At 50.8% G+C, this 21928-nt stretch overlaps 6 protein-coding genes across 6 annotated transcripts; all 6 read right to left on the reverse strand.

Annotated features, from left to right (window-relative positions):
• Positions 1 to 2912: 2912 nt before the first annotated feature.
• Positions 2913 to 3329, reverse strand: BO82DRAFT_291523 (ankyrin repeat domain-containing protein; the record flags this gene model as incomplete). The annotated part of the gene is made up of 1 exon (XM_025631735.1): positions 2913 to 3329. A coding segment is annotated over one exon (417 nt), but the record flags the coding sequence as incomplete, so codon positions are not given.
• Positions 3330 to 3464: 135 nt separating this feature from the next.
• Positions 3465 to 3674, reverse strand: BO82DRAFT_266617 (F-box protein; the record flags this gene model as incomplete). The annotated part of the gene is made up of 1 exon (XM_025630954.1): positions 3465 to 3674. A coding segment is annotated over one exon (210 nt), but the record flags the coding sequence as incomplete, so codon positions are not given.
• A 1475-nt stretch (positions 3675 to 5149) lies between these two features.
• On the reverse strand, positions 5150 to 8371 carry BO82DRAFT_157891 (threonine/serine exporter family protein). Its single transcript, XM_025630222.1, has 2 exons — positions 8211 to 8371; positions 5150 to 8145 (listed from the first exon to the last, which is right to left on the reverse strand). The coding sequence occupies exon 2, from the start codon at positions 7888 to 7890 to the stop codon at positions 5290 to 5292; it is 2601 nt and encodes an 866-aa protein (XP_025488524.1). The 5' UTR covers positions 7891 to 8145; positions 8211 to 8371; the 3' UTR covers positions 5150 to 5289.
• A 2842-nt stretch (positions 8372 to 11213) lies between these two features.
• BO82DRAFT_157908 (uncharacterized protein) lies at positions 11214 to 11666 on the reverse strand. Its single transcript, XM_025630223.1, has one exon. The coding sequence runs from the start codon at positions 11495 to 11497 to the stop codon at positions 11270 to 11272; it is 228 nt and encodes a 75-aa protein (XP_025488525.1). The 5' UTR covers positions 11498 to 11666; the 3' UTR covers positions 11214 to 11269.
• Positions 11667 to 13600: 1934 nt separating this feature from the next.
• Positions 13601 to 16641, reverse strand: BO82DRAFT_317624 (Mis12-Mtw1 family protein). Its single transcript, XM_025632616.1, has 5 exons — positions 16005 to 16641; positions 15095 to 15865; positions 14870 to 15034; positions 14652 to 14820; positions 13601 to 14597 (listed from the first exon to the last, which is right to left on the reverse strand). The coding sequence occupies exons 1-5, from the start codon at positions 16237 to 16239 to the stop codon at positions 13961 to 13963; spliced, it is 1977 nt and encodes a 658-aa protein (XP_025488526.1). The 5' UTR covers positions 16240 to 16641; the 3' UTR covers positions 13601 to 13960.
• An 870-nt stretch (positions 16642 to 17511) lies between these two features.
• On the reverse strand, positions 17512 to 21143 carry BO82DRAFT_291500 (putative phosphatidylserine decarboxylase Psd2; the record flags this gene model as incomplete). The annotated part of the gene is made up of 7 exons (XM_025631732.1): positions 17512 to 17676; positions 17744 to 18495; positions 18557 to 20050; positions 20109 to 20529; positions 20587 to 20802; positions 20870 to 20914; positions 21000 to 21143. 7 exons carry the CDS (start codon positions 21141 to 21143, stop codon positions 17512 to 17514), a joined length of 3237 nt encoding a protein of 1078 aa, XP_025488527.1.
• Between the last annotated feature and the right edge of the window lie 785 nt (positions 21144 to 21928).

Below are 21928 nucleotides of genomic sequence, written 5' to 3' on the forward strand. Positions count from 1 at the left end.
ATAGATATAAACAGTTAAAGTAATAATTATATTTTAATCTAACTATAACTATATAGTTAAAAGTTTTTTATATCTTAACCTGACTGCCAGGTTATGGCCAGGTTAAGGTTAAGGTATAACAGTCAGGTTAAGCCACTCTAATTATTTATATAAAATGAATATATATATTATAAATTAATCTGTGGTTATTAACCTATCTGCTATATCTAATCTTTCTAATCTGTAGATATAAATAGTTAAAGTAATAGTTATATTTTAACCTAATTATAACTATACAGTTAAAAATTTTTTATATTTTAATCTGACTGCCAGGTTATGGCCAGGTTAAGGTTAAGGTATAACAGTCAGGTTAAGCCACTCTAAGCAGAATAATTAAAACTATTAGAATTGAAAAAAGTTAATTAAATTAAATATAAAAATTTATATTATATTATATACAGTCTAAATAATACTATAATTATATATTTATATATATATTTTTTTTACTATAAAAGTAATAATTTTCTAAAAAGCTGGAATTTATTAGTATTATTAAAAATTTCTTATTACTTTTTAAAAAATAAAAATAAAAAAATAGTAATACTTTATTTAGTTATTTTTAATTAATTTAAAAAGTTTTTTTTATATACTTTTAAATAATAGTTAAAATAATTAGATTAATAACCTATTAATCTAAATATACTTTAACTATATTAAAGCTAAAAAAGGTATAGTAGATAAAACTTAGTATTAAAAATAATTAAAATAATTTACTATTTAATTTTTAGCTATACTATAGTTAAATATAAAAATTTTTTTAATCTGGCTATAATCTGGCAGTTAGGTATAAAAATTCTAATTAACCTGACCTGACCTGGCCGTTAGCCACTCTAGTATAGCAGATAGATTTTAGTACTAAAAATAATTAAAACAGTTAACTATCTAATTCTTAGCTAAACTGTAGTCAGATATAAAAATATTCTTAATCTAGCTATAACCTGGCGGTTAGGTATAAAAATTCCAATTAACCTGACCTGACCTGGCTGTTAGCCACTCTAGCTATACCTTTAGAATAGTAAGGATTAGTCTTAAAATTAATGGACTGCTACTATTCTATACCTAACCGACCCATTCTCTCTTAACACAGGTTAAGCCACTCTAATATATATACATCTAATATCAGGTAAGTACTGCTAGATCCTATCTAAATAATATTTATATTGTACTATAATAGTTTAACATCTAAATAGTTTAACATCTATCTATATACTGGGTACGACGGACCGATATATACAATACCTGCTAGCATATTTACAGAACTCTCTATCTCGCTGACTGCCTCTGTGAGACGAAGTCTAGGCTAGGTCGCGAAGCCGCACACATAGCAACAGATCTCAGAACGCTAGTTAACACGCAACACTTCCTATCAACTATGCAATAGTGTCATTAACCCTAGGAACCTCGTCAGAATGCATCCTGCAGCTTGTTTGTCCCATTTACGATGTCCCGTACGCGAAGGTTTTCTAACATGATGACGAGGTCTAGCAATGGAAGCACATTCAAACAGGATACCGCACTCGCCACGAGTACTGCTCGATTGTCCGGAGGAATTCCGGATTCCGACGCTCGCGCGCGCAAGTCTTCGCCCACCGGAACAGACGCTCGACCACCGGCCACGGCTCGCGCCGCGTCTCCAGCTCCTGAAAGACCATCTCATCTAGGTCGGGGTGCCGACCGATCAGGTTGAGATCGAACCGCGAGACGGTGTGGTAGCGCGTGGCTCGCGGGAGGCTTTGCGGCGGCAACAAGTTGGCACCGCGCTCAAGCAGCATGCGCATGCGTAGGCGACCGTGCTGGGGCTCTCCGCGCGAGTAGTAACGATCAGCTAGAAGCGTCAGCGCCGTCTCGCGGGAGATGATCTCGTTGATATTCAGACCAGCCTGGAGGAGAAGATCGAGGATGGTTGCGGCGTCCGCATCCGCCGCGTTCGTGCACGACGCCAGTCCCAGCAGATGGACGGTGGGCGGCGGCAACTGGGGTCCTCGAACTGGAAGAAACCCCCGATCTAACAGCCACCGCAAGGTCTGGACCTGGCCGGCCTCGGCGGCTATCCCAAGGGCCTTTTCGCGGGAGGATAAGTCTAAATTGGTGGGCAAGAGTAAGCTATCCCATTTCCCGGCGGCGAGGAGAAGCTCGAGGACTGCACGTCCCCCGCGCACGGCTTCGTGCAACAGGTTGGAGTGAGTCAAGTAGAGCGAGAGATCCAGACCCTCATCAATAAGCATTTGGACGAGTGCCGTCCGGCCGGATCTTAGGGCATGAGCAATAACTGAGATGTTTATACTGTCGACGGCGGTAGGGTCAGCTCCGGCGGCAAGCAGGCGGCGAAAGATACCCTCGAATGGAATGGCATGCTTCAATGCCGGAGCCACCGTGCGGTCAAAGTCGGAACCTAGATCCCGGTCATTAGGATCTGCCCCGGCGCGCAGGAATAAAGAGACCATATACTCCGAACCGTGAAGAATAGCCTGGACGAAAGGCTTCCGCCGAGGTGTCCATCCCTGAGCCGGCAGTATCTCAGCATCATGCGCCAGGAGCACCTCCACCACCTCTACGCGGCCTTGGGCGGCAGCCCAGCAAAGAGCCGTCGGCAGTCCATCCAACTGCGATCGAACCATATTTAATCGAGTATTAGGGTCGTACCCATGCGTTTCAAGCAGGTCCCGAACCAGGGCCGTATACCCATGCCCCGCAGCCACGCAGAGGAGTGCACCCTTATGTGCTGGGTGAGTCGTCCTCGCTACATAGTCCCATTTCTCTAGAAGCAGAGCGACTACCTCATCGTGCTTGTACCATCCGCTCCATTCAAGGGGGCAGATTGCCGCGTGATGCCGCACCGACGGCCCCGACTCATGGCAACTCAACCGTGTGATCACATCCTCCTCAAGCAGGCAGCGAACGCTCTCGACGTGCCCCCTGCCCGCTGCCCAGCACAGGGCAGAGCAGCCGTTCGGTTGGGTCACAGTGGGGTCAGCGCCCCGTTGCATCAAGAACCGTAGAACCCCCTGATGACCATGCGCCGCGGCTAACATGAGCGGGGTCATTTGACTACGATTCTGGACCTCGAGATTCGCTCCCGCCTCGACTAGCAGGTGTACGATGGCTAGATGCCCCCCCTTAGCAGCCGCCATCAACGGCGTTCCTTCATCCGGATCCGCTGGATGATCGACATGGTACGGCCGCGGGAGGTGATTCACGAAGAAGCGAACGAGGCCCTCATGACCATTCTGGGCGGCCAGCAGCAGCAGACTGCCGGGATATTTGCCATACCTCTCATGACAAGGATTCATCCATCCCCACGTGCGACGAATATTGACCCCACAGTGTTCATACAGGTACCACACAATGTCCTCGTGGCCCTCGACCACCGCCAGCGCCATCGGTCGCCATTCAATCTCGGCATCGCCGCATTTTTCTGCCGAGGCGCCGGCCTCAAAAGCTCGTTGCACGGTCGCCAGGATTCCGTGTTGGACCCCCCAGCCTAACGCCGAGCCTTTCCCATGGCGCACATTGTGTCGGTACAGCATCGGGTTCCCAAAATGGTAGAAAGCCCTATGGGTACGAGCGAGAGCATTTATGTCACTCTCATATTCAAGCCAGCTCACAATCTGCTCAAGAAGCTCAAGAGGTAATATTGAAGTCAACAGAATAATTGTTGAATCCAATTTCGAAGGGTTCGAATGGCCCGGTGGAGCTGAGGTTGAAGAGCACGCCACGCCTTTGGTGTTAGAGACGCTCGGGATGGAGCGGGACGGGGTTAATTCAATACTGTTTAACATTGAACTACCGAAGGAAACTACGTGGCTGGTTGGTTGGTTGTTCGATATATTGCTGACTAAAGAACATTGTGCTTGTTCATCCCTGCCAAGGTTTGATTGAGAGCCGGTAGGAGTTAGGGTTAGAATATTTGAAAGCTCATAGGAGAAAACACACGAGTCTCCAATGAGTACTGAATTACATATTTGGAGAATCAATGCCCTACTCAAGGAAGTTTACTGCTTGCTGGAGCTTAAGCAGTGTGACGTATTCTCTCTCCCCTTGGTGAGCAGGATTTCTCGCCACAGTAGCATTTTACAACACACGGCCAACACTTATGTACCGCACATACATGAAAGAATTCCCCATGCCATTGCTAAGACCAATATCCCAACTCCATCTGATTAGTACGGATACGCCAAGCGGATGCACTATTGAACCAACCCGCGATTACATACACTCAGAACACGAAGCCTGCAATTCGAACACGCGGTCTCCATAATTGTCGCCTTCTCTCCATAGAGCAGCGTCTACTCTCGATGTCTCCTGTAGAAGGGCCAGGTTTTCTTGGACGGAGTCGTCTCCAGAGAAAGAGACACACACCGGGTTGGGGGTCGAAGGTCATGTGAACTGAATTGTGCTGTACACGGTGAGGTGGACTGGCTGTACAGTACTGGGTTGTTGGTGACAGTGCTTGCTGATGTCACAGGGTAGACCGTGGACTCAGTAGCTACTTTCCTGCCTTCTTGAGTATTCAAGGGAAGGAGGGAGGGAGAAGAAGGTGAAGGAGCTTTGCGTCACCCCCTCCCCCTCATCCAGGATGGTAGGAGCGATTTTACCTCCCGTTGCACGCAGGGATACTTATGCATGTTAGGTTGATGGGGTACTAAGGAGGCCGCTGGTCTACCTATACAGGACCAGGAGAGGGCAGTTCTAGCTGTCTTATAATGTATGTGGCCTGTGGTTTTAAGTATCCCAGCAGGGGGATATCTTGTAGGTTCTATGGAGACTGGACACGGAACTTGGGACAAGAAAGCAGAGGCCAGCGCAGGCGCGAAGAAGTTCGACAAAAATTGGCTTAGATCGAGCAAAGCACCTACTATATATAGGATCAAAATCGATGACCACAGCTAATATATAATCTCATCATTGCTAAAGTACTACCCAGAGTGGATCACAGACACAGACTGCAGGAAGAAAGAAAAAGAGAGTGAGGTTATCGACAGATGCAAGAATCTCAAGAACAACAGAATTGGAAACCACAGGGCTTGGAGAAAAGAGAGGGCAGTCGAGCCAACACTATATAGCTAGAATCAAGCAAGAGATCACTCCAAACAGTTCACGCTGAAACAACTCGACAGACTCGCTTCGTGACGGTAATGCTAGACAAAAAAAAAAAGAAAACAAAGAAACAAGAAGAAGAAAGGTACGCTTCACGTATATAGGTGCGAAAGAGGGCTGTATAAATCGCATGTCGCCAACTTGGTAGGTATTCTAGAAACTGAAGAGCCCGCTTCGCTTTTTGCCCAGTGGATAGACGACCAAAGCAGCTAAGAACAGACCGACGGTGAAGCCTACTGCCACCTGGATCATTCCATACCCGATGTCCAGAACGATTCCGTGGGACTGGGTGTCATACTCGGGCTTGGTCATATTCTGGGCAGCATCAACGAAACCTTGTGTTCCGTTGGACACTGGTGAGTATGGAGACGGCACCGTCGTGATCTGTTCCGCGGCGGCAATACCAGAGATCAGAGAACCGCTGGCTGCGAGGCCCGACGGTACCAACACAAAAATGGCAGGCAGCATCGCAGCTGCTGCAAAGCCATGTCGCAGTCGACTGTAGAGATTCCCCATCACACCGACCACAAACGCTCCCAGAGCATTGGACACTTGGGTGCTGGTGGAGAATCGCTTGGTGCCGAAGTAGGTTGTCACGAACCCCGTGAATGCGATGGCCAGCATCATCGGCATTTGCCGCCATTTCGCTTGGTTGATCACAGCGAGACAGAACGTGAACAGGATAACGAAGGGAAAGCGTCCCACATACTCGTTGGTAATGGGACTTGGGGGGCAGGTGTATTCGGAGGAAGCATCTGCGTCGAGGAGACCGTACACCGCAGTGCCAATTGTGATACCGAACCCAAGAAATAAAGAGTATATAATGGCATACACCATCCGGACAGAGCCAGCCACAATACTGCGGGACTGCAGCTCCAGACTGGCACACAGTACCATATAGCCTGGTAGAATCAACGCAATTGATGATTGGGCCAAAGCCGAGAAGCAGAACAGTCGTCCATCTCCGTGGCGAATACTGCCAAAAGCTCGTGCCAGAAATGAGGTCAGAACAGCAGCCGATATCTCGAAAACGTTTTGATAGAGGTTTGATCGTGGAGATAGCACAAGTTGCAGGGTCCCCAAGAGGCATCCAAGCAGAAACGCGATCGGCATATCGATGGGTCGGGCACTGAATGCAAAGGGGCCAACGCAGGCGCTAGCACAGCCATGCAACAGAATCAGAAGCCAGACAGGGTATTTATTCTTCTTTCTCATAATCTCATCCAGCCGTTGAATAGCTTCCTCCACCCCAATCACGTCGTGGATCACCTCCTTATAAATCAGGTGTACATCGGACAACTTGCCCAAGTCAACACCTTGAGGGGCCCGCACCACTTTCACCTCCGTCGTATGAGTGGCAGCGTCGTCAAAGGAGATGATCATGCATCCCGGGAAATAGAGAAACTGGCCGTCGATTTCCAAGACCCGTGCCGTCATCCTCATGTACTCCTCTAACCTATGCGTTGGTGCCCCATACTTCATCAAAGCCCGACAGAGGCGAATACAATACCGTTGCCGCGAGAGAAGTTCAGCGATATGAACTGTAATCCGGATCTCATCCTCAAGCTGTGGCTTGCCCATTCGCTTAGGCGCGCCTGGTATCGCACCACTGCTCCGTGAGCGCTTGAGCATCGCGATAGGGGAGCTAGATGAATTTTTGGCGGTGGAACCAGCTAGAGAGAGACTAGACTGGCTCGGCGATTTTTCGTACCATTTCCTCGGACGTTGGGACTTCCAACTTGGATCAGGAGACAGCCCTCTACCACTGATTTCCCCGGCACTACTCCGGCGAGAACGTCCATGACGTCCGATAGAGTAGTGGCCATCCGAGTGCTCGTGAAGCTTCAGCAGAGATGAGAGAATTCCACTCCGATATTGAGATGGCCGTTCGACATAGTTTTCGGAATCCCTGTCTTCGAGGGGAGTAACCTGTCCAGAGCGAAACCCTGGAGACGGGGCTTGAAGCCGGGTCAGAAAGTTGAAATCCTTTAAAGTCATTTGTTGCACTAGTTTGTGAGCTTCAGAGGAACGCGTGGAGTGTCGACCGTTCAGAGGGCCAACTTCATCGTCGTCTGTATAGTCTTCGAAATTTTTCTCAGTCAGGCTGATCATGGGAATTTCATCTCCAAGCTCAGCGGGCAGCACCACCTCGGAGGGAGTCGAGTCTATGGATGACGGCAGACTGCTCCGACGGCTTGGCCTAGGAGAATTAGGAGAACGACTGAGTAAGGTGGCCAATCGCTGGGCCCTCTCTTGCGCAGAGTGGATAGCTCTCCCCTTCTCATTTCTGACTTCATCATCACCATAAATCTCCGGCGAGCTAGCCCTTGAGTGGATAGTTAGGCCCGTGACATCGACTGGTGAGCCAGGACTGATATCGATCAAGGGCACTGATTGGGGGTTGGCAGTGACCTTGTCGGCGACTGGAATGCGAGCTGTGGGTAACGGTCTTTGAGGCAATGATGAACCCCTTCCATCAAGCCGGGTCTCTGACGTCGATCCCAAAGTACTGTCGCCAAGACCAGCTTCGCTGACAGTAAATTTGACGCGATTCGCGTTCTTGGGGTTTCTAGCATTCCGGAATCTACCCTGGGCTCCGCTAGGATCCGCTGCACTCTCTTGAAGCCTCTCATTGGGGATCGAGAGAGAGGATATACGCGGCCCTTGCGAGGATCTGCCTGTCCTCCCGGACAGATCGGTAAGGCTTCGAGGCCTTGAAGAGGCAGTAGGAAGATCAAAGTAACCACCAGCCATTCCCGTGTGATTTACGTGGCTGGACAGAGTTCCTTTTGAACAAGCGGAATGAATTTCTAGTACTTTCTGTGTCACCCTGCTGGGTCTTTTTTAGTACTTCCGAAATATTCCACTTGTTGAGTTCTGTGCTCCGTACTCTCCACACAGACCTTGTTTGAGAGATGCACTATTTCTGGTTCTGAGGGCGATATCTGATCCTGTAGCCCCTCGAAGGCACAGCTCCGTGACCAGCAAATCGTAGCTATATTCACTAGCCTGGCAACCATGTCAGATCTGCGCGTTACATCACCGATCGGGCTTAACTACGAACTGAAACTCACCTCGCAGAATTATGCCAAGGTGAAGGAATGAGGCGGGCATAAACAAGGCGATATGGTGATTGCAAGGCTTCGCGATCCAAGCCACCTCAAAAAGCAGAGAGCGGTCGCGACGGTAGGTCGGTTGGAAGGGATGAAGGGCCCGCCGTAAGGAATGAAGGCACGTCACGGACGCATATCCCGATTCGTAGTGCTGACCTGAAGGACTCCTCCAGAAAAATTCTGAGCCTGCTGCAGGGTGAAACAGGAGGCAGGCGAAGGAAGAAAGGGGGAGGAGTAGAGAGATAGATAAGAGCTTGCACTGTACACTAGCCGTGGCTTCGATGAAGCCCGAGGTATTATAATTGAAGGTGGTGGGAACGGCAAGTGCCAGAGACAGTCCGATCTTCTGATGGACGAAAGCAGCCGAATCTTAGAATATGTGAGCTCCGGATGAAGGAAGGGAGGACCAATCACGGAGCTCAAACCACACTGAGTATCATATGAAGAAATGGGATGTGCGCGATCTGTCCTTGGCCCTGTGTAGCAGGATTTAATGACTTTAAGGCCGTGGGAAGTAGAATGACTCAGGATACTCTCTTGCAATCTGGGGGTTCGACGTCTGGACAAAAGATGCCAGAGAAAGGGGAAGGAAAAGTTTTGTATCGACAGTAGCTTCAGCTGCGGAGCATCATCGCCACGCTTATGAATCGTTGCATTAATTATCGCTGCAGGTCATGACAGTCCCGGACCAATGGATCAGCGACTTCCGGGCCAGGCAAAAATGATTCAGAATAAGTCGAGCAAAACGAAGAGACATATTCAAGGAAAGTCTCTTGAGCTGCGCTAGGGAGAGTCCCAGCTCCAGGCCTGGTGCAGCCCCATAACCCTAAAGTCCGATAGCTTGGTACCAACCGGATCGAAGAAGCGAAGGGCATGTCAAGAGGTTCAGACAATCACAGGAAATCAAATAAGGGCGACACCCAAAGGACTACAGCAGCTGCGCTCAGGCATCTATCAGCAGGGCCGCGCCGTCTTGCTACTATCTGGGACGCGACCACATTCCTTGACGGAACTGGTTCCACGGGCTCCACGATACGGTACCACTGTGGCTCATAAAGGAGTCACATTGGCTAAGACGGCTTCAGATGTACGGCGTCGAGGGGAATTAACTGAAGGAGCCCAAGACAGCTCATCAAAAGGGCTATTGTCTCACAAGTCCGGAGACTCCTGTTCTAACGATGACGACAGCGTTTTCTTCGGCCTGCGTTGAGTTTTGGCTGCTTTCACAGACAGTCGTGCATTCGAGAATCTGCATAAGTAATTGGTTCCTACTGTTTCGTCTAAGTCGCGTAGAGACTAGGCAGACTGTCCACTAGTTTGTGGTCGATTCTTTGGGTCCCCACGGACAGACGCGTCTGGATCCACGATGCAGCCTTCTGGAACCTCTTGGGGAAAGTATGAAAGCTGATTGATGGGGCTGAGTCGATCGAGAGGTATGTTCATAGATGCGCGCGGTGGGTTCTGGTTTCACATCTATTTGTATTGTCTGTCACTCCTGAATAGGTCGAGAGGCAAAACTGGAAACCCCCGGGGATGTGGGCCCGTTGCTGGGTCCGGAAAGAGGATCCTCCCATCCGCAACTAAAGATCAACGACGCTCGTCTACTTCTTCTAGTGCCCGAACCGGACCGTCAACAAGTCATTCAGGGACATCATCGGACCCATGGTCGGTCTGGACAAGTAGCCCGTGGTTCTTGATGCGGGAGGAGTGCATTGAGCCATTCCCGACCATCTTCCACGTCAGCTGGTCGGATTTCTAATCGTTGACAGATGATGGATGGATGAATGAGCTTGCAATGGGGGCCGCATTCGACTATCTCGGTCGAGTATCACATCATATCGTAGTGCGGGATCTCGGCAGCGGCTCTAGTAGGGACTCAAGGAGAGGGGGGGCGGATCCATGGCAGATGACGAAGCTTCTGCAGACCTCTTTCGAATTTATCATATGGCGAGGCTCGATGCGGCGACCGAGAGGGACAAGAATAACAGAGGAGAGTTGATCAGGGGATTGATGGAGTGAAGCTGCTAAGTTGAAGTTGAAGTTGAGGTCGAGGTTGGAGGAAATGGAGGAAAATTTGAAGGAGCGGTGGGCGGCTTCCTGAACGGGACTGGGCGGTCCCTGTAGACTTCAATCTCAATCAATCCCAATCAAACCCAATCTCAATCTCAGTCACTTTCTCTTGAGGTTCTCTCTCGTCCATTGAATTCTTCCTTTCCAATTGTCATCTTCTACGGATTGTTCTCAAGCATTACCACAGACCTGGATCCTCCACTAACATCTACTAGAACTACCCACATAGTATACATATACTAATTGTGGTTAGATTCCAAGGGTAAGCTTTGTCCGAGCTCATTGCATCGCAGGTCTAAGTGGTATAGGGGAATGACCATGCACCTCTGACTGGCGAAAGCAGGAGTGTGGGGTAAAACGCGCGTTCAAGCGATGGACGATCCGCAAGATATTCGCCATGCAGCCAGCTATGGATGGATGGATCTCCCTTGCTGTCATGGAGTATTTTTGCCCCCTCCTCCCTTCCCCCCCTGATCATCAATCAGAATGGGTCCTGAATCCTGGGGCTAATCACATCTCCGTATTGGATTTTGCACTCCACAAGTGCCACTGCACGGTTCAGTCAGGGGATCTACAATACCTACTTTTAGCGGCTCACCGGATTCAGCAACACCGCATCACTGCCCGATTTTCGAGTACCTTTGGTGGCTTTGTTGGAGGTCAAAAGTTCCCGATACAGATGCCACAAGATTCTTCATGTCTGTTTCCATCCTTCTGTTCATTTATATTACTTGCATCCAGGGAAGTTTACACCTGCCTACGTACACAAGTCCGCCGGCTGCAGACAAGCTTCGACGTTGGAACTAAAAAGACGCCTCTGGCTCGACTCCTTACTTGAGGCTTGCTTACCGGTCGGCGTGGCGATAATTTCGCCGATCTCCGGTCGGAACCCGATTGAGACAGTGGCACTTGAGGATTGACTATCTACTCGCTTGTCGGGATGCGCAGAGCTAGGCTGGATGATTGAAGATCGCCCCACTCCCAGCTGCAGTGTGGTCTTGACATTCCTCTCGATACCCCGAGAATAAATATAGAACATATCCCAGCGACGTCGACAATAGCCTGCCCCCTCTTTGTTGTTTAGTCCACCGCACTATCGGGAGAATCGACAGAGGACGCTCCATCACCAGAATCAGCTCAGGTCTCCTCTGCCATTCTTCACTGTCTCGTACCTGCATCGAGCTGCTTTCGAGCACCCTTGGCTTGTATGACGCCCCTTTTCATGATGTCAGTGGGTATTCGCATTTGGTAGATTGCGTGGCGCCAGGTCACACCACGCATAGCCGAACCTGGTCTCATCTTCTGTGTGCTCGGACGGTGGCTGGTAAGTCCGCTGCGTGCCTATCTAATGCTACACTGACAGATCGACTCTAGGAGCTTACTTACATCTATGTTGCAGCCATTAGGCCTGTATTTGTTTACCATTTCCTACACGCCCGCCAGAGTCCCAGCTTCATGCGACCGGGCTTGTTCAACCCAGAGCGGGTTCGACTTCCCTCCCGTCCGACGCTGAGCAGTGCTGCCGAGGATGGCGGTGTCACCTGCATGAGCGCAAGGACCAATCTTTAATTCTGCAAACCGGAATGAGAGCGAAAGGTGTCACACCGGGGAGGTAATGCAGCCGTGCCGGCGGCTGTAAGTCTCCTGTCATGAAGGTCTGCGCGCTGGCTGCTGCCACTGTGGGGAAGGCAGGGAGGTAGCTTGTGTCTGATTGTCAGTGCGAGGGATAGTGGCGAAATCCGCACCATCCCGTTGTCAGGGTAATTTGGGTGACGTAGGCCATCTTCTCAAGGCGCTCTGAGACATAACAAGTTTGCCGTTGGAGGGAGTATAATTCATCATGATTGCGCCTGGAACAGGAATATGTGCATTTTGCGCGCAGGGATTAGCTTTCAGCCTGTCGGTATGTATAGTCCAAGATATGTTCTTACTGAGTCTTTGTACTGAGACAGAGATCATCTAGCTCGGTGTGACGAGACATTAACCAAGCAGAGGCAGCCAAAACCCCTGTACAATCACAGTACAAGAAGGGGATGTAAGTAAGTTTGACATCCATGACGGCGAATCAAACAATGACTCTACGATTCGTCACCATTGACCCCTCAACCATGCCCCGTTCGCATGACATTTAGCCTAGTGAAGTCTAGGGAGTCAAGAGCATATTGATTTGTCTTGAATCCTCTTTCCAGATTTTCCAGCTGCCAGAATCGACCCCTCTAGATCTTTCGTAGCCATCAGCTAGCTCAATCATCTGAACAGGTCGCAAACCTTCTCCTGAATCCTAGCTGCCCATGTCTTAGAATCGCCTCAACAGAAGTGCTCCAGACCAGCCCCATTCACCTCTGCAACGCAGGACATTGTCCAAGCCTCTTCAATCTCATCTCAGAGATAGTTCCCCGTCATCACAACAGATATCACATGAAACTTTCAGCCCCAATCTGTTTTTCTTGTAATCACTAGAACACTATCCAATTCCCCTCTCCAAGATACCCCGATCAAAGCTCATGCAGTAGGGTGTCAACAACAACAACAACAACGATACCAACATCTAGTTCTAGTCCCAAACCCCTAAACCAAACAACAGCCCCCCGATCCAAGCACCCGTACGGAGTAGAATAATGGCCAACCAACCAACCAAACCACCGCATCACCCGCCCATCCGTTCCCATCACCTCAGAAATCGCGTCCAGTAACTTCAATCTCCTCCACTCCGTACCTTGCAGGAGAAAGCGAGCAAAAACAACCCAACCGCGGGGTTTCTGGCTTCATTCATGCATGATGACGCATTCAGTAGTCGCGGTTTGCACGGGAAGGACAGCGACTGTATTGTGAGGTACCGGACCGGCGTTATTGTACAGGATAAGATAGACCAGGAGTTGCTATATGACCGGCGCTGTGGGTTCGCCTATGTTGATGTACGCTGTCTCCAACGAGAGTTCAATTCGGTGGAAGGGGGGGAGACCGTGGTGGAAGGCTGTTTGTATGTAGTGGTCAGTCCAGTGCAGCAAGAGAGATGAGTTCCCAGCAAGGAACTGCGCTGCTTGTACTGTACAGTACCCCAGGTTTTGCGTGGGGGGAATATACATATTGTTTCTCTGGCGGGAAGGGCACTTCTAGCAATAGCATGGATTTTGGATATAGTGGTTACTTGTATCTCTTGCTTGTTTGAGCATCCCTGCATCCATGGATTCTACTCCTCCATCGAATTTACCAGTATGAATAGTAATTCGGGGAAATAGAGCTGAGTAGGTATGGCTCATTCGATTTGATCTACCCACCCACCACGTATCAACACACTTCACCCCCCCAAACTCCATGGCTAGTGCTAGTGCCAGTGCTTCAAATCGAATCAACCCAGCTCAACCCATCCCATCCATCCTATCCCGACACCCGCAGAAAAAAACCAAACGAACCCCAATGCCCGCCAAACGAACCCGAGAAATCAAAGACAAACAACAAGGGGAGAAAAAGGGCTTACACCAGGTCCAGCCCATAACAGCAGCAGCAGCATGTAAAGGTATTGGTATTAGGATTCAGATTTACCAGAAGCGAGAAAGAAAAAAACCGGGCAGGAAACACTTGAAAATGCCCGCATAATATTTGTAATTCCATTCGCTCGTAATCGTACGCAACCATACATATCACGCTCGTCGTTCTACTCGGCTCAAGGCCCCCAGTATCACGCCTAGGTCTTCTTTGGGTCGGGGCCGGAGACTGAGGTCCTTGTGGTCGGCCGCCGAGTCGGTGCTGGCCGGGAGGCGGATACTGTTGCGAGCGTCGCGGGCTTCGAGGCGCTCGGCGCAGATGCGCAGGACCTGGGAGGAGACGGCGTCCGAGGTCGAGCGGTAGAGTTCGAGGTTGTGGATGCCGGCGGCGAGGGAGTCCAGTGTCGGGGCGAGGGTGCTGGTTACTCGGGAGAGGCGGGTGGAGATGGTGGTGGGGGACATTGGAGGGAGGAAGGTATCTGTTGCGGAGGTTGTTACTGTTGTTGTTGCTGCTGCTGCTGATGGCGGGTCGGTGTCCATGAGTTCGCCGTCCGTCGACTGTGGTGGTTGTGGTTGAGGTAGTTGTTCTTGTTGTTTGACCGTCTCCGGGTCGATCTGGGCATATATCCTCCACTGAGACGGGTCTAGTGCCGATAAATCGATCGGCTCGTCAGGTTTGGATGATGATAGTTGTGAAGGTTGGCTGGGATCTGTCTCGAGCGGCTGTTTTTTGATACGGGGAATATCCGGCGGCCGTAACAAAGCATTGAGAGCATGCCGCTCTTTTTGTAGCCTATTGTCAAACGTCAGCAGTTTGGCCAACACAGAGCCCCAAAACGAGACGTACCTCTGTATTAATTCCTCTAATTCCTTGATTTTGTCCGCATTCTGGATGTTCTTCGGGTTCTCCTTCTTAACCACCACCGCGGGAGGATCCAGCTCTTCCCGTTCGAACCAATTAGAGAGTGTGGAGTTCGACTCAAAATCTTTGAGTAGTTCCTCCTGTATAACACGTGCTAGGTTGTCTTAGCATGTGCATCGCAAGCCCAGGAAAGGTGCACTTACCCGCTAGCCGAGCGCTCTCATCCTCTGAGCGCGACCCAGAAGGCTTGTCGCCTATGGCTCGCGTACCACACCAGATCAAAAGCTGCCGCATTCGACGCGGCTCCGTTAAGTCTGCGGCGATATGCTTATAGAAATCCGCCGTATTAACCTTCTTATGTGGTAACGCTGAATTATCTCCGTCAGCCACTCATGCCATGGAATCACCTGCGGATCAATGAAACCCACCGTTGGACGCCCCAGAGTCGATCAGCGAGCTCGCTCGCCGACCTCGCATCCCCAGACTACTCCGCCGGTTGTTCCCCTTCACGGACTTCTTCCCTCGCATCTCCCGATTCCTCTGTATGACCGGTGTGTCGGCCAACGGCAATGAAATCGTGGCCGTGCCAGTCTGCGGCGGCTCTGGAGACACATACCCATTGCGAAGCGACGCTCGTCGTGGTTGTTGTTGAGGCTCTGATTCTGGCTGTGGCGTCGGCTGCTGCTGTTGTTGTTTCTGCTGTTCCTCCGTCCTAGAGTTACTAGGTCGGCCTTTCCTCCGCTTTTTCTCCAAGGGAACCGTTTCCGCCTGGTCTCGTTTTCGCGTCGAGCGTTTCGCACGTTCTGGCTGTGGCTCGGGCTGCGCCGGGGCTAGAGGTTGCGAGTCCGGTTCTTGCTCCAGCTCCGGTTGAGGCTCGGGTTCAGGCTCAGGCTGGGTCTCCTTCGCCTTCGCGGCTCCCCGTGTTGTCCTCTTGCTCGTTCCCTCGCTCTGCTTCGTTTTTCGTCTCGTATTCGTGGTATCCGTAGTAATCTCCGTCGCAACCGCAGCAGGCTCCACCTTCTCCTCCACCACCTTCTTCTTCGGTGGTCGACCCCTTCTCGGAGATGGCTGCGGCGCTGTATTCAGATGCGAAATTGCCGGCAAAAGTGCAGGTTGGACTTTTTCCGTCGACGGTTTGGGCTTCTTTGTCGCGATACGCGTAAATTGGAAACCATCGTCTTCTTCCTCATCAACAGGTACTACAGAGGAAAATAAGAATTAGCACGTCCCGACCAAATCGTCCACTAAACCCCGACCAGACTTGCAATCCATCGAAGCTACCCACACCCTTGAACCGAAAAATCTCAATAATACAATAAAAAAAGCGAAGCGACTCACCTAACTTCCGCTTCTTCTCCCCAGCACTTGTACCATTCGCAGTCGCAGTCGCATTCTCCTCGCCTTTATCCTGTTTACTCAGCCGCCGACTCGATCTTCTGCCCCCGCCTCTTCCAGGCGCCGCAGGACGCACCTGCGCCTGGGACGTAGCCATATCGATAGCCAGTAATGGTCCACGACGCTTCGTCTTAGCTGTAGTGGTGGTGGTGGGCGTCGCCAAAACGGTGACGGTCATGTCAGGGACCGACGAAAAGGGGTGGGGATGTTTGGTGTTAAGTCAATGGCCTTCGTTCCTGGTCGGGGTTTTCGCACGTCCGGTCGCTCAATTCGACCTTTTCACATCCAAGTCAAGATGATTTCGTCGGAAAAATCTAGCGCAGTTACTGGGAGCGCGGGTTGCTCTCGAGTCGGAAAAAGTTTCGCGCACGCCGGTTGCCGAAATGAGAATGAGAAGAAAGAGGATTATTCTGCGATGTCGTAACCGATCCTCCTCGCTCCGACAGAAGATGCGATTCAAGTCGATCGATCGAAAGCCCCTAGCCAAGCTATCTGCACCCTTTCACTAAGACTGCGCCAATGCAATATCACTGGCGGAAGCAAATCGTAGAGTCGAAGTTGTCGAGGGCGGGCGGGTTTGGGTCGTCGGATGCTGCGATTCCCTTTCCTCCGCCTGTCTCGTCACTCGTCTTTGGATGTAAGGCCCGGATGGTATATCGCACGGTCGCAGATCGACAAGAACAATCAGGGGAAGTTGTATTGTTGACGGCGTAGGTGAATTGAATGGGGGGGGGAATTGAGGGGGGGGGGGGGGAGGTTGGGTTGTGAAGGTTTGTTGTCCGAGAGACGTGTATTGTCGATGCGGGTTGCGCGCGCACAACCACCCGCACAGACTGTCCCAAGGAAGGTCGCGCTCGTAGGCAATATCTCGGACGAGTAGTCAATTCTCACTCAGCGTTTGGCAGGATTATCGCGATGGAATCCCGCTCCTTGCGCAGACGGAACTCTGATGCTGGCGTCGGGATGACGATGGGGGGGGAGGGTTTGGCCTTGGTCGGTCGGTCGGTCGCCGCAGGCACGCGGTTGTTTTGGTCGTGGCGCGTGGGGAGAAGACGCTAGTCCGTTTCGGGATGACAACTTCCAGCTTGTCCCGCCAACTCGATTGCTACTATGAGTGCTCTTCAATCAATTGCTCAACCGCATCAAGTGCCAGAACTTTGGTGTATATAAATTGTTCTATTCACATATGGTAGAATCACCAATTCTTGTATCAAGATTATGTACAGTCCATCCACTCTTCAACATCCTTCATGCCCATCACATCTCATACTTATAATCTTTTTACAAAATGAGTTTCTCAATCGCTATGCAGGCTCCTGGCCTCTTAAGCGTACCTGTCAACGCCCGAAAGAATAAAGAAAAAAAAAAAGCAATATACCCCGCTTGGCAAAAAGAGCTGCAAGAATACAGAGCATATGTAAAAAAAAAAAATTACAATGCAGAACATAGTCTACGGGAGAGCAGGGACATCTCCAGTCGGCGGGGCCAGACTGCCTTCAATCCGACGCTTGGCAGACTGCATCTCCTCAAGAGAGACATCCTCGGATTTCTTGGGCATATCCGGTTCGAACTGGGGAATATCGGGATGATGACCCACAGACATGCCTACCCGGATCTATTTTCGAGAGAAGGCCGTGTTAGTTTAAGAAACATGCGTAAGGAGCAGCAAGGGGTCGTCTTACCAAAGTTTCCAAGGGCCCCTTCGAGTTGTCCACCAAGTCACTGTCAAAGTTGATCGACCCCTCCTCGAAGAGCAAAAGAATGGTACTCCCTCCAAACTTAAAGTAACCGAGCTCTTCGGCCCGTGAAACCTGCTCCCCAGCCTTTCGTGTAATGACTGTGCTTCCAACCATCATGGCTCCAACACAGACCACCATGACACGGCCATGAGCCACGGAATCGATTGGCACGAGCACTCTCACGTTCTCGCCATACACGTCGAGAGCAGAGCGGATCGCCATGGGATTGACCGTGTAGTACTCACCCTCAATAGTCTTGGGGGTACCCATAACTCCGTCCACGGGGATATGGAAGCGATGATAATCCTGGGGAGCGAGACGGAAAACACCCAGCGCTCCGTTCTTGTAGCGCTTCACATCTTCGGGGTAAGCATCGCCGAGGAGGCGTTCGATAGAGAACTCTCGTCCTTTGACCCAGATGTTAGTCGCATCATCCATACGGTCGAATACAACCGCCCGACAATCAGCTGGGGACACAACAACTCTAGGCTCGTCCGGCGCAGAGCAGGGCCGGGCACCGGGCTTCAGTGCACGGTAGAAGAACTCGTTAAAGTTATTAAACTTTTCGATGGGCAACAGGACCTCCGACATGTCAAGTTGGTGGAAGTTGATGAAGTCCCGGATCTGACTGGCAGACGCAGGATCATCGTACTTCTTGCCCTGCTTGATGCTCATGGACTTCAAGATTTTGCGAACTGAAATAATGGTTAGCGAGAGCTTTTAAACAATAACCGCATACAAGGTGTTGGGACGTACTTCTCTTCTTTTCCATTTCTCTACTCTTGAGACCCTTGTACAACAATCGAATACCTAGTCGAACATAGATACTCATGCGCTCCTCGTTGATTTGCCCAGTGATTCGGTCCTGGACAAGGATATTGGCCGAGTTGGCACCTAGCTTGTAGCCACCATAACCAATCTTCGTGATGACTTTAGTGTACCATTTGCGCTGCGCCTGGCTTGAGGTCACGAATCCTCCCATGACGAGGTTGTCCACCTGCCGCCAATCCCGGCTTGCGCACGTGGCAATGTGCGTGATGATGTCGGCATCTGAACGAGAGGAGAGCCGCGGTTGATGGCACAGGGGGCATTCTCGAAGCTCAATGACATGCTCCACGCCGCGTTCATCTCCCAGATCGTCAGGTTGAAGGTCTTCATCAACCAAGCCCGGCTGCTCCTCGGTGGGTATGGTAGGAACATGTGTAGTCTGGGGGTCATGGTTGGCTGGCAAGCCAGCGTTAAGCCCTGCAATGAGCTCATCATCACCGCTTGATTGTTCCTCACTATCCTGGCTGATCGATGACGATGTTGGCGAAACCTTTCTGCTTGTCAATCTCGGGTCTTTTTGGAGGGCCTGAAGGGTGTCTTCTAGGCAGATCACAGCTTGATCAAAGGTCAGATCCATCGTTTCGCTGGGTTGATTTTCCAGACTGAAGCGCTCGAAGAAACTGTCAATCGTGGACTCTTTCAAGGTGGAACCAAGAGTGTCAAGCATGGTAGTCAGCTCAACCTTATCAATACGACCGCTGTCGTCTGCATCGTATTGTTTAAGCATGAGTCTCCAAAATTGCTGGCGCAGCGCACGATACGGCATATATTTGGCCTTGACAAAGAGCTCGGGCGAGTGTTTGTCTTCCCATCTATCCTTGTTTTTCAAGCTGAGTGGGATGCGATAAACTCGGAGCCCTTCGCTATCAGGCTCAAGCGGGGAGACGGTAAAGTTAGCCAGCGTAGGAGAGCTTGAGAGGCTGGGAGTCTCAGTGTCTTCCGGGACACTCCGAGGTGGAAGAAGAGTCGACTCTCCCTGCTGTGACTGGCCCGACAGGGACGTAGAAGAGCCCCTCGGTGACATGCCTAGTCTAGGTGATTTGGACAGGCTGCTGGTCGAGGGAGAAGGGCTAACTGAGATCCGCGGTGCTGGTCTAGCAGACATGTCCGATTCAGAGCTCGTCAGATCGGGAGTCTGATTTGATAGATCGTACAAGCCAGTCTCAGGATCGGCGTTGGGAGCGGATTTGATCAATGTTTGCAATGGAAACCCGGCGGATGCGACAAAGTCATTGCCAGAGAACTTGTCCCTGTCCATGACGGTGAAGCCGATCGTATAAGAAGTTTCATGCTTCATGACCTGGAACACCATTTTCTCGTTGTATACTGGATTGAGATTGTGACGAACAACCGGTGTCCGAAGCGTCTTTCTTCCTAGTGAGGTGACAACGAACGGGTCCATGTCGAAGGAGGTGCGCGTCACTTCATCAAGAGTTAGCTCAGCCATGACGAGGTTGGGATGGACACAGGGGAACCATACCATTCCGTTCGGGTGGAAGATCCGTCACCTTCACGATCTCCATGAACACGATACCTTGCACTCCATTTCCTACACCGGAGAACTGGTAGGCTCTTGCTGCCAAAGATTTACGTTTCAGACGTTTGAGGCGCAACCTCCTTCTTCGCTTTTCCACGATCTCTGGTTTGGTAGGGTCATCCGTCTCATCCGACGTTTCTTCGTCTCTGTCGACATCCTCCAGTGAAAATGAAGGTACCTGCGGAAACTCATCTTCATCGTCCCCAGCACATACCAGGTTTCTGAACTTCTGGTAGACTTCTTCCGCAGGAGCACTGGGGTTTGCGGGATCGATGAGAGAGAACTGCAGCAGGATTTCCCCAGAAATGATACTGTCCTTCTTCTTCGAAGGCTTTCGTTTCGAGCGCAGAGTGTACCAGGTTGGCTGCAGGCATCATGTCAACTCGCACGTCCAGGTCAGTCGCGTTCCGGGAAAATGTACCTGTTGATGGACCTCGCCGCGGCTGAATATCTCCTCGAGGGCAATGTCGAATTCGCCCATATAGTCTTTGCCGAACCGATCATGATCCCAACAGATGCACTCCAATAGTGGTACACCGACCACGGGCATCTCAAACGTCACATTCCATTCTGGGTTCAGGGTCTTTGGTATCGTGGGTGTCGACTGCCGGGCCTCTCCAAGTGTGACTATCATGTACTAAACAAGGGGGCTTGTTAGCAGGTGATCAGCTGGCTCAGTGTCTGGAACAGGTTGTATGCCATACTGGATCGCTAGTTCCTCCTCTGTCCTTAGCTGCTAGATTTCTCCCCTAGTACAACCCAGCCGTTAGTGATGTTGAGGAATGCGGGCGGAACTTCCGAACGGCTCCGCGAAGGTGGGAAGTGCGGACTCACCCGAAGGACGGAGACCTTGAGGATCAAGGGCTTCGTGTCAGACATTCTCATGGGACTGGTACTTCTGCTTTGACCGGGAGTGGTATTGGTGCTTTTTGAGCTCAAATGAGTGCTGAGCCGTTGTGGCAACGGTAAGCGCACCATGATGATGAACCGTCGGGAAGTGCGGGGAGGGGGAGAAAGCAGGCCAGACGGAGCCGGGAGGTGACGTCGCGTCGATGCTGACGACGGGAAAACGATCGGAGGGTGGGATTGTTTAGGGACGCGTTCGTGAGCAAACAGGAATTTAGGGGAAGCTGCCTTGAAGGGGCTAATCAGCAGCTGGAGAAGGGAACAGAAGGAGCTCCCCAGTCACAATGACGGAGAGTTGTCGCGGTGGTTGCCTGTCAAGGTTGAGTGCCGGGCGATCTTAGGAAGATCTGGCTCCGGGCGACCCAGTAATTCCACGAGCAAGCCACCACGGTCGCAACGCACTGCAATGAGGTTGGAGCAGAGGTAGGTATACGCACTTGGCAATTGGCACCCTCTAGATGTGGGAGATCAGGAGCATGGTGAAAAAACAACAGACAGTGATTGTTGAATAGTGGAAGAGATGTGGAAGGATGGGGGCTGGTGGTGGTGGTGGATGGGAAAGTTGACTGCGCGGCTGAGTGGGTGAGACCGAGTGGGTTGCGCATAGACTTTATTTCTCTAGCGTATGGCCTTCATCGAAGCACGGAGAAAAAGGAACAACAAGCCAGACGGACAGTCTAGATAGATAATGGACTAGATAGACCAGACTGTCCTCTCTCGTATATAAAGTGGGGTGGCCTCGATCGACTAGGGAGACATTGCCGGAATACGGAGAGGAAAAAGAAAAAAATAAATCAGAAAAAAATACGGAGAATAAGTACAGAATACTCGAGTAGATGACAAGTTGACATATCGCT

Source organism: Aspergillus uvarum (assembly GCF_003184745.1).
Source record: "Aspergillus uvarum CBS 121591 unplaced genomic scaffold BO82scaffold_57, whole genome shotgun sequence".
Classification (NCBI taxonomy): domain Eukaryota; kingdom Fungi; phylum Ascomycota; class Eurotiomycetes; order Eurotiales; family Aspergillaceae; genus Aspergillus; species Aspergillus uvarum.

Excerpts from the sequence above, each read along its gene's own strand:
- BO82DRAFT_157891 (XM_025630222.1), bottom strand. The coding sequence starts at position 7,890 with ATGGCTGGTGGTTACTTTGATCTTCCTACTGCCTCTTCAAGGCCTCGA.
- BO82DRAFT_157908 (XM_025630223.1), bottom strand. The coding sequence starts at position 11,497 with ATGCAGGTACGAGACAGTGAAGAATGGCAGAGGAGACCTGAGCTGATT.
- BO82DRAFT_317624 (XM_025632616.1), bottom strand. The coding sequence starts at position 16,239 with ATGACCGTCACCGTTTTGGCGACGCCCACCACCACCACTACAGCTAAG. Across the intron at positions 15,866-16,004 it reads GGAGAAGAAGCGGAAGTTAG|TACCTGTTGATGAGGAAGAA; the intron begins GTGAGTCGCTTC and ends TTTCCTCTGTAG. Across the intron at positions 14,598-14,651 it reads TTAGAGGAATTAATACAGAG|GCTACAAAAAGAGCGGCATG; the intron begins GTACGTCTCGTT and ends GTTTGACAATAG.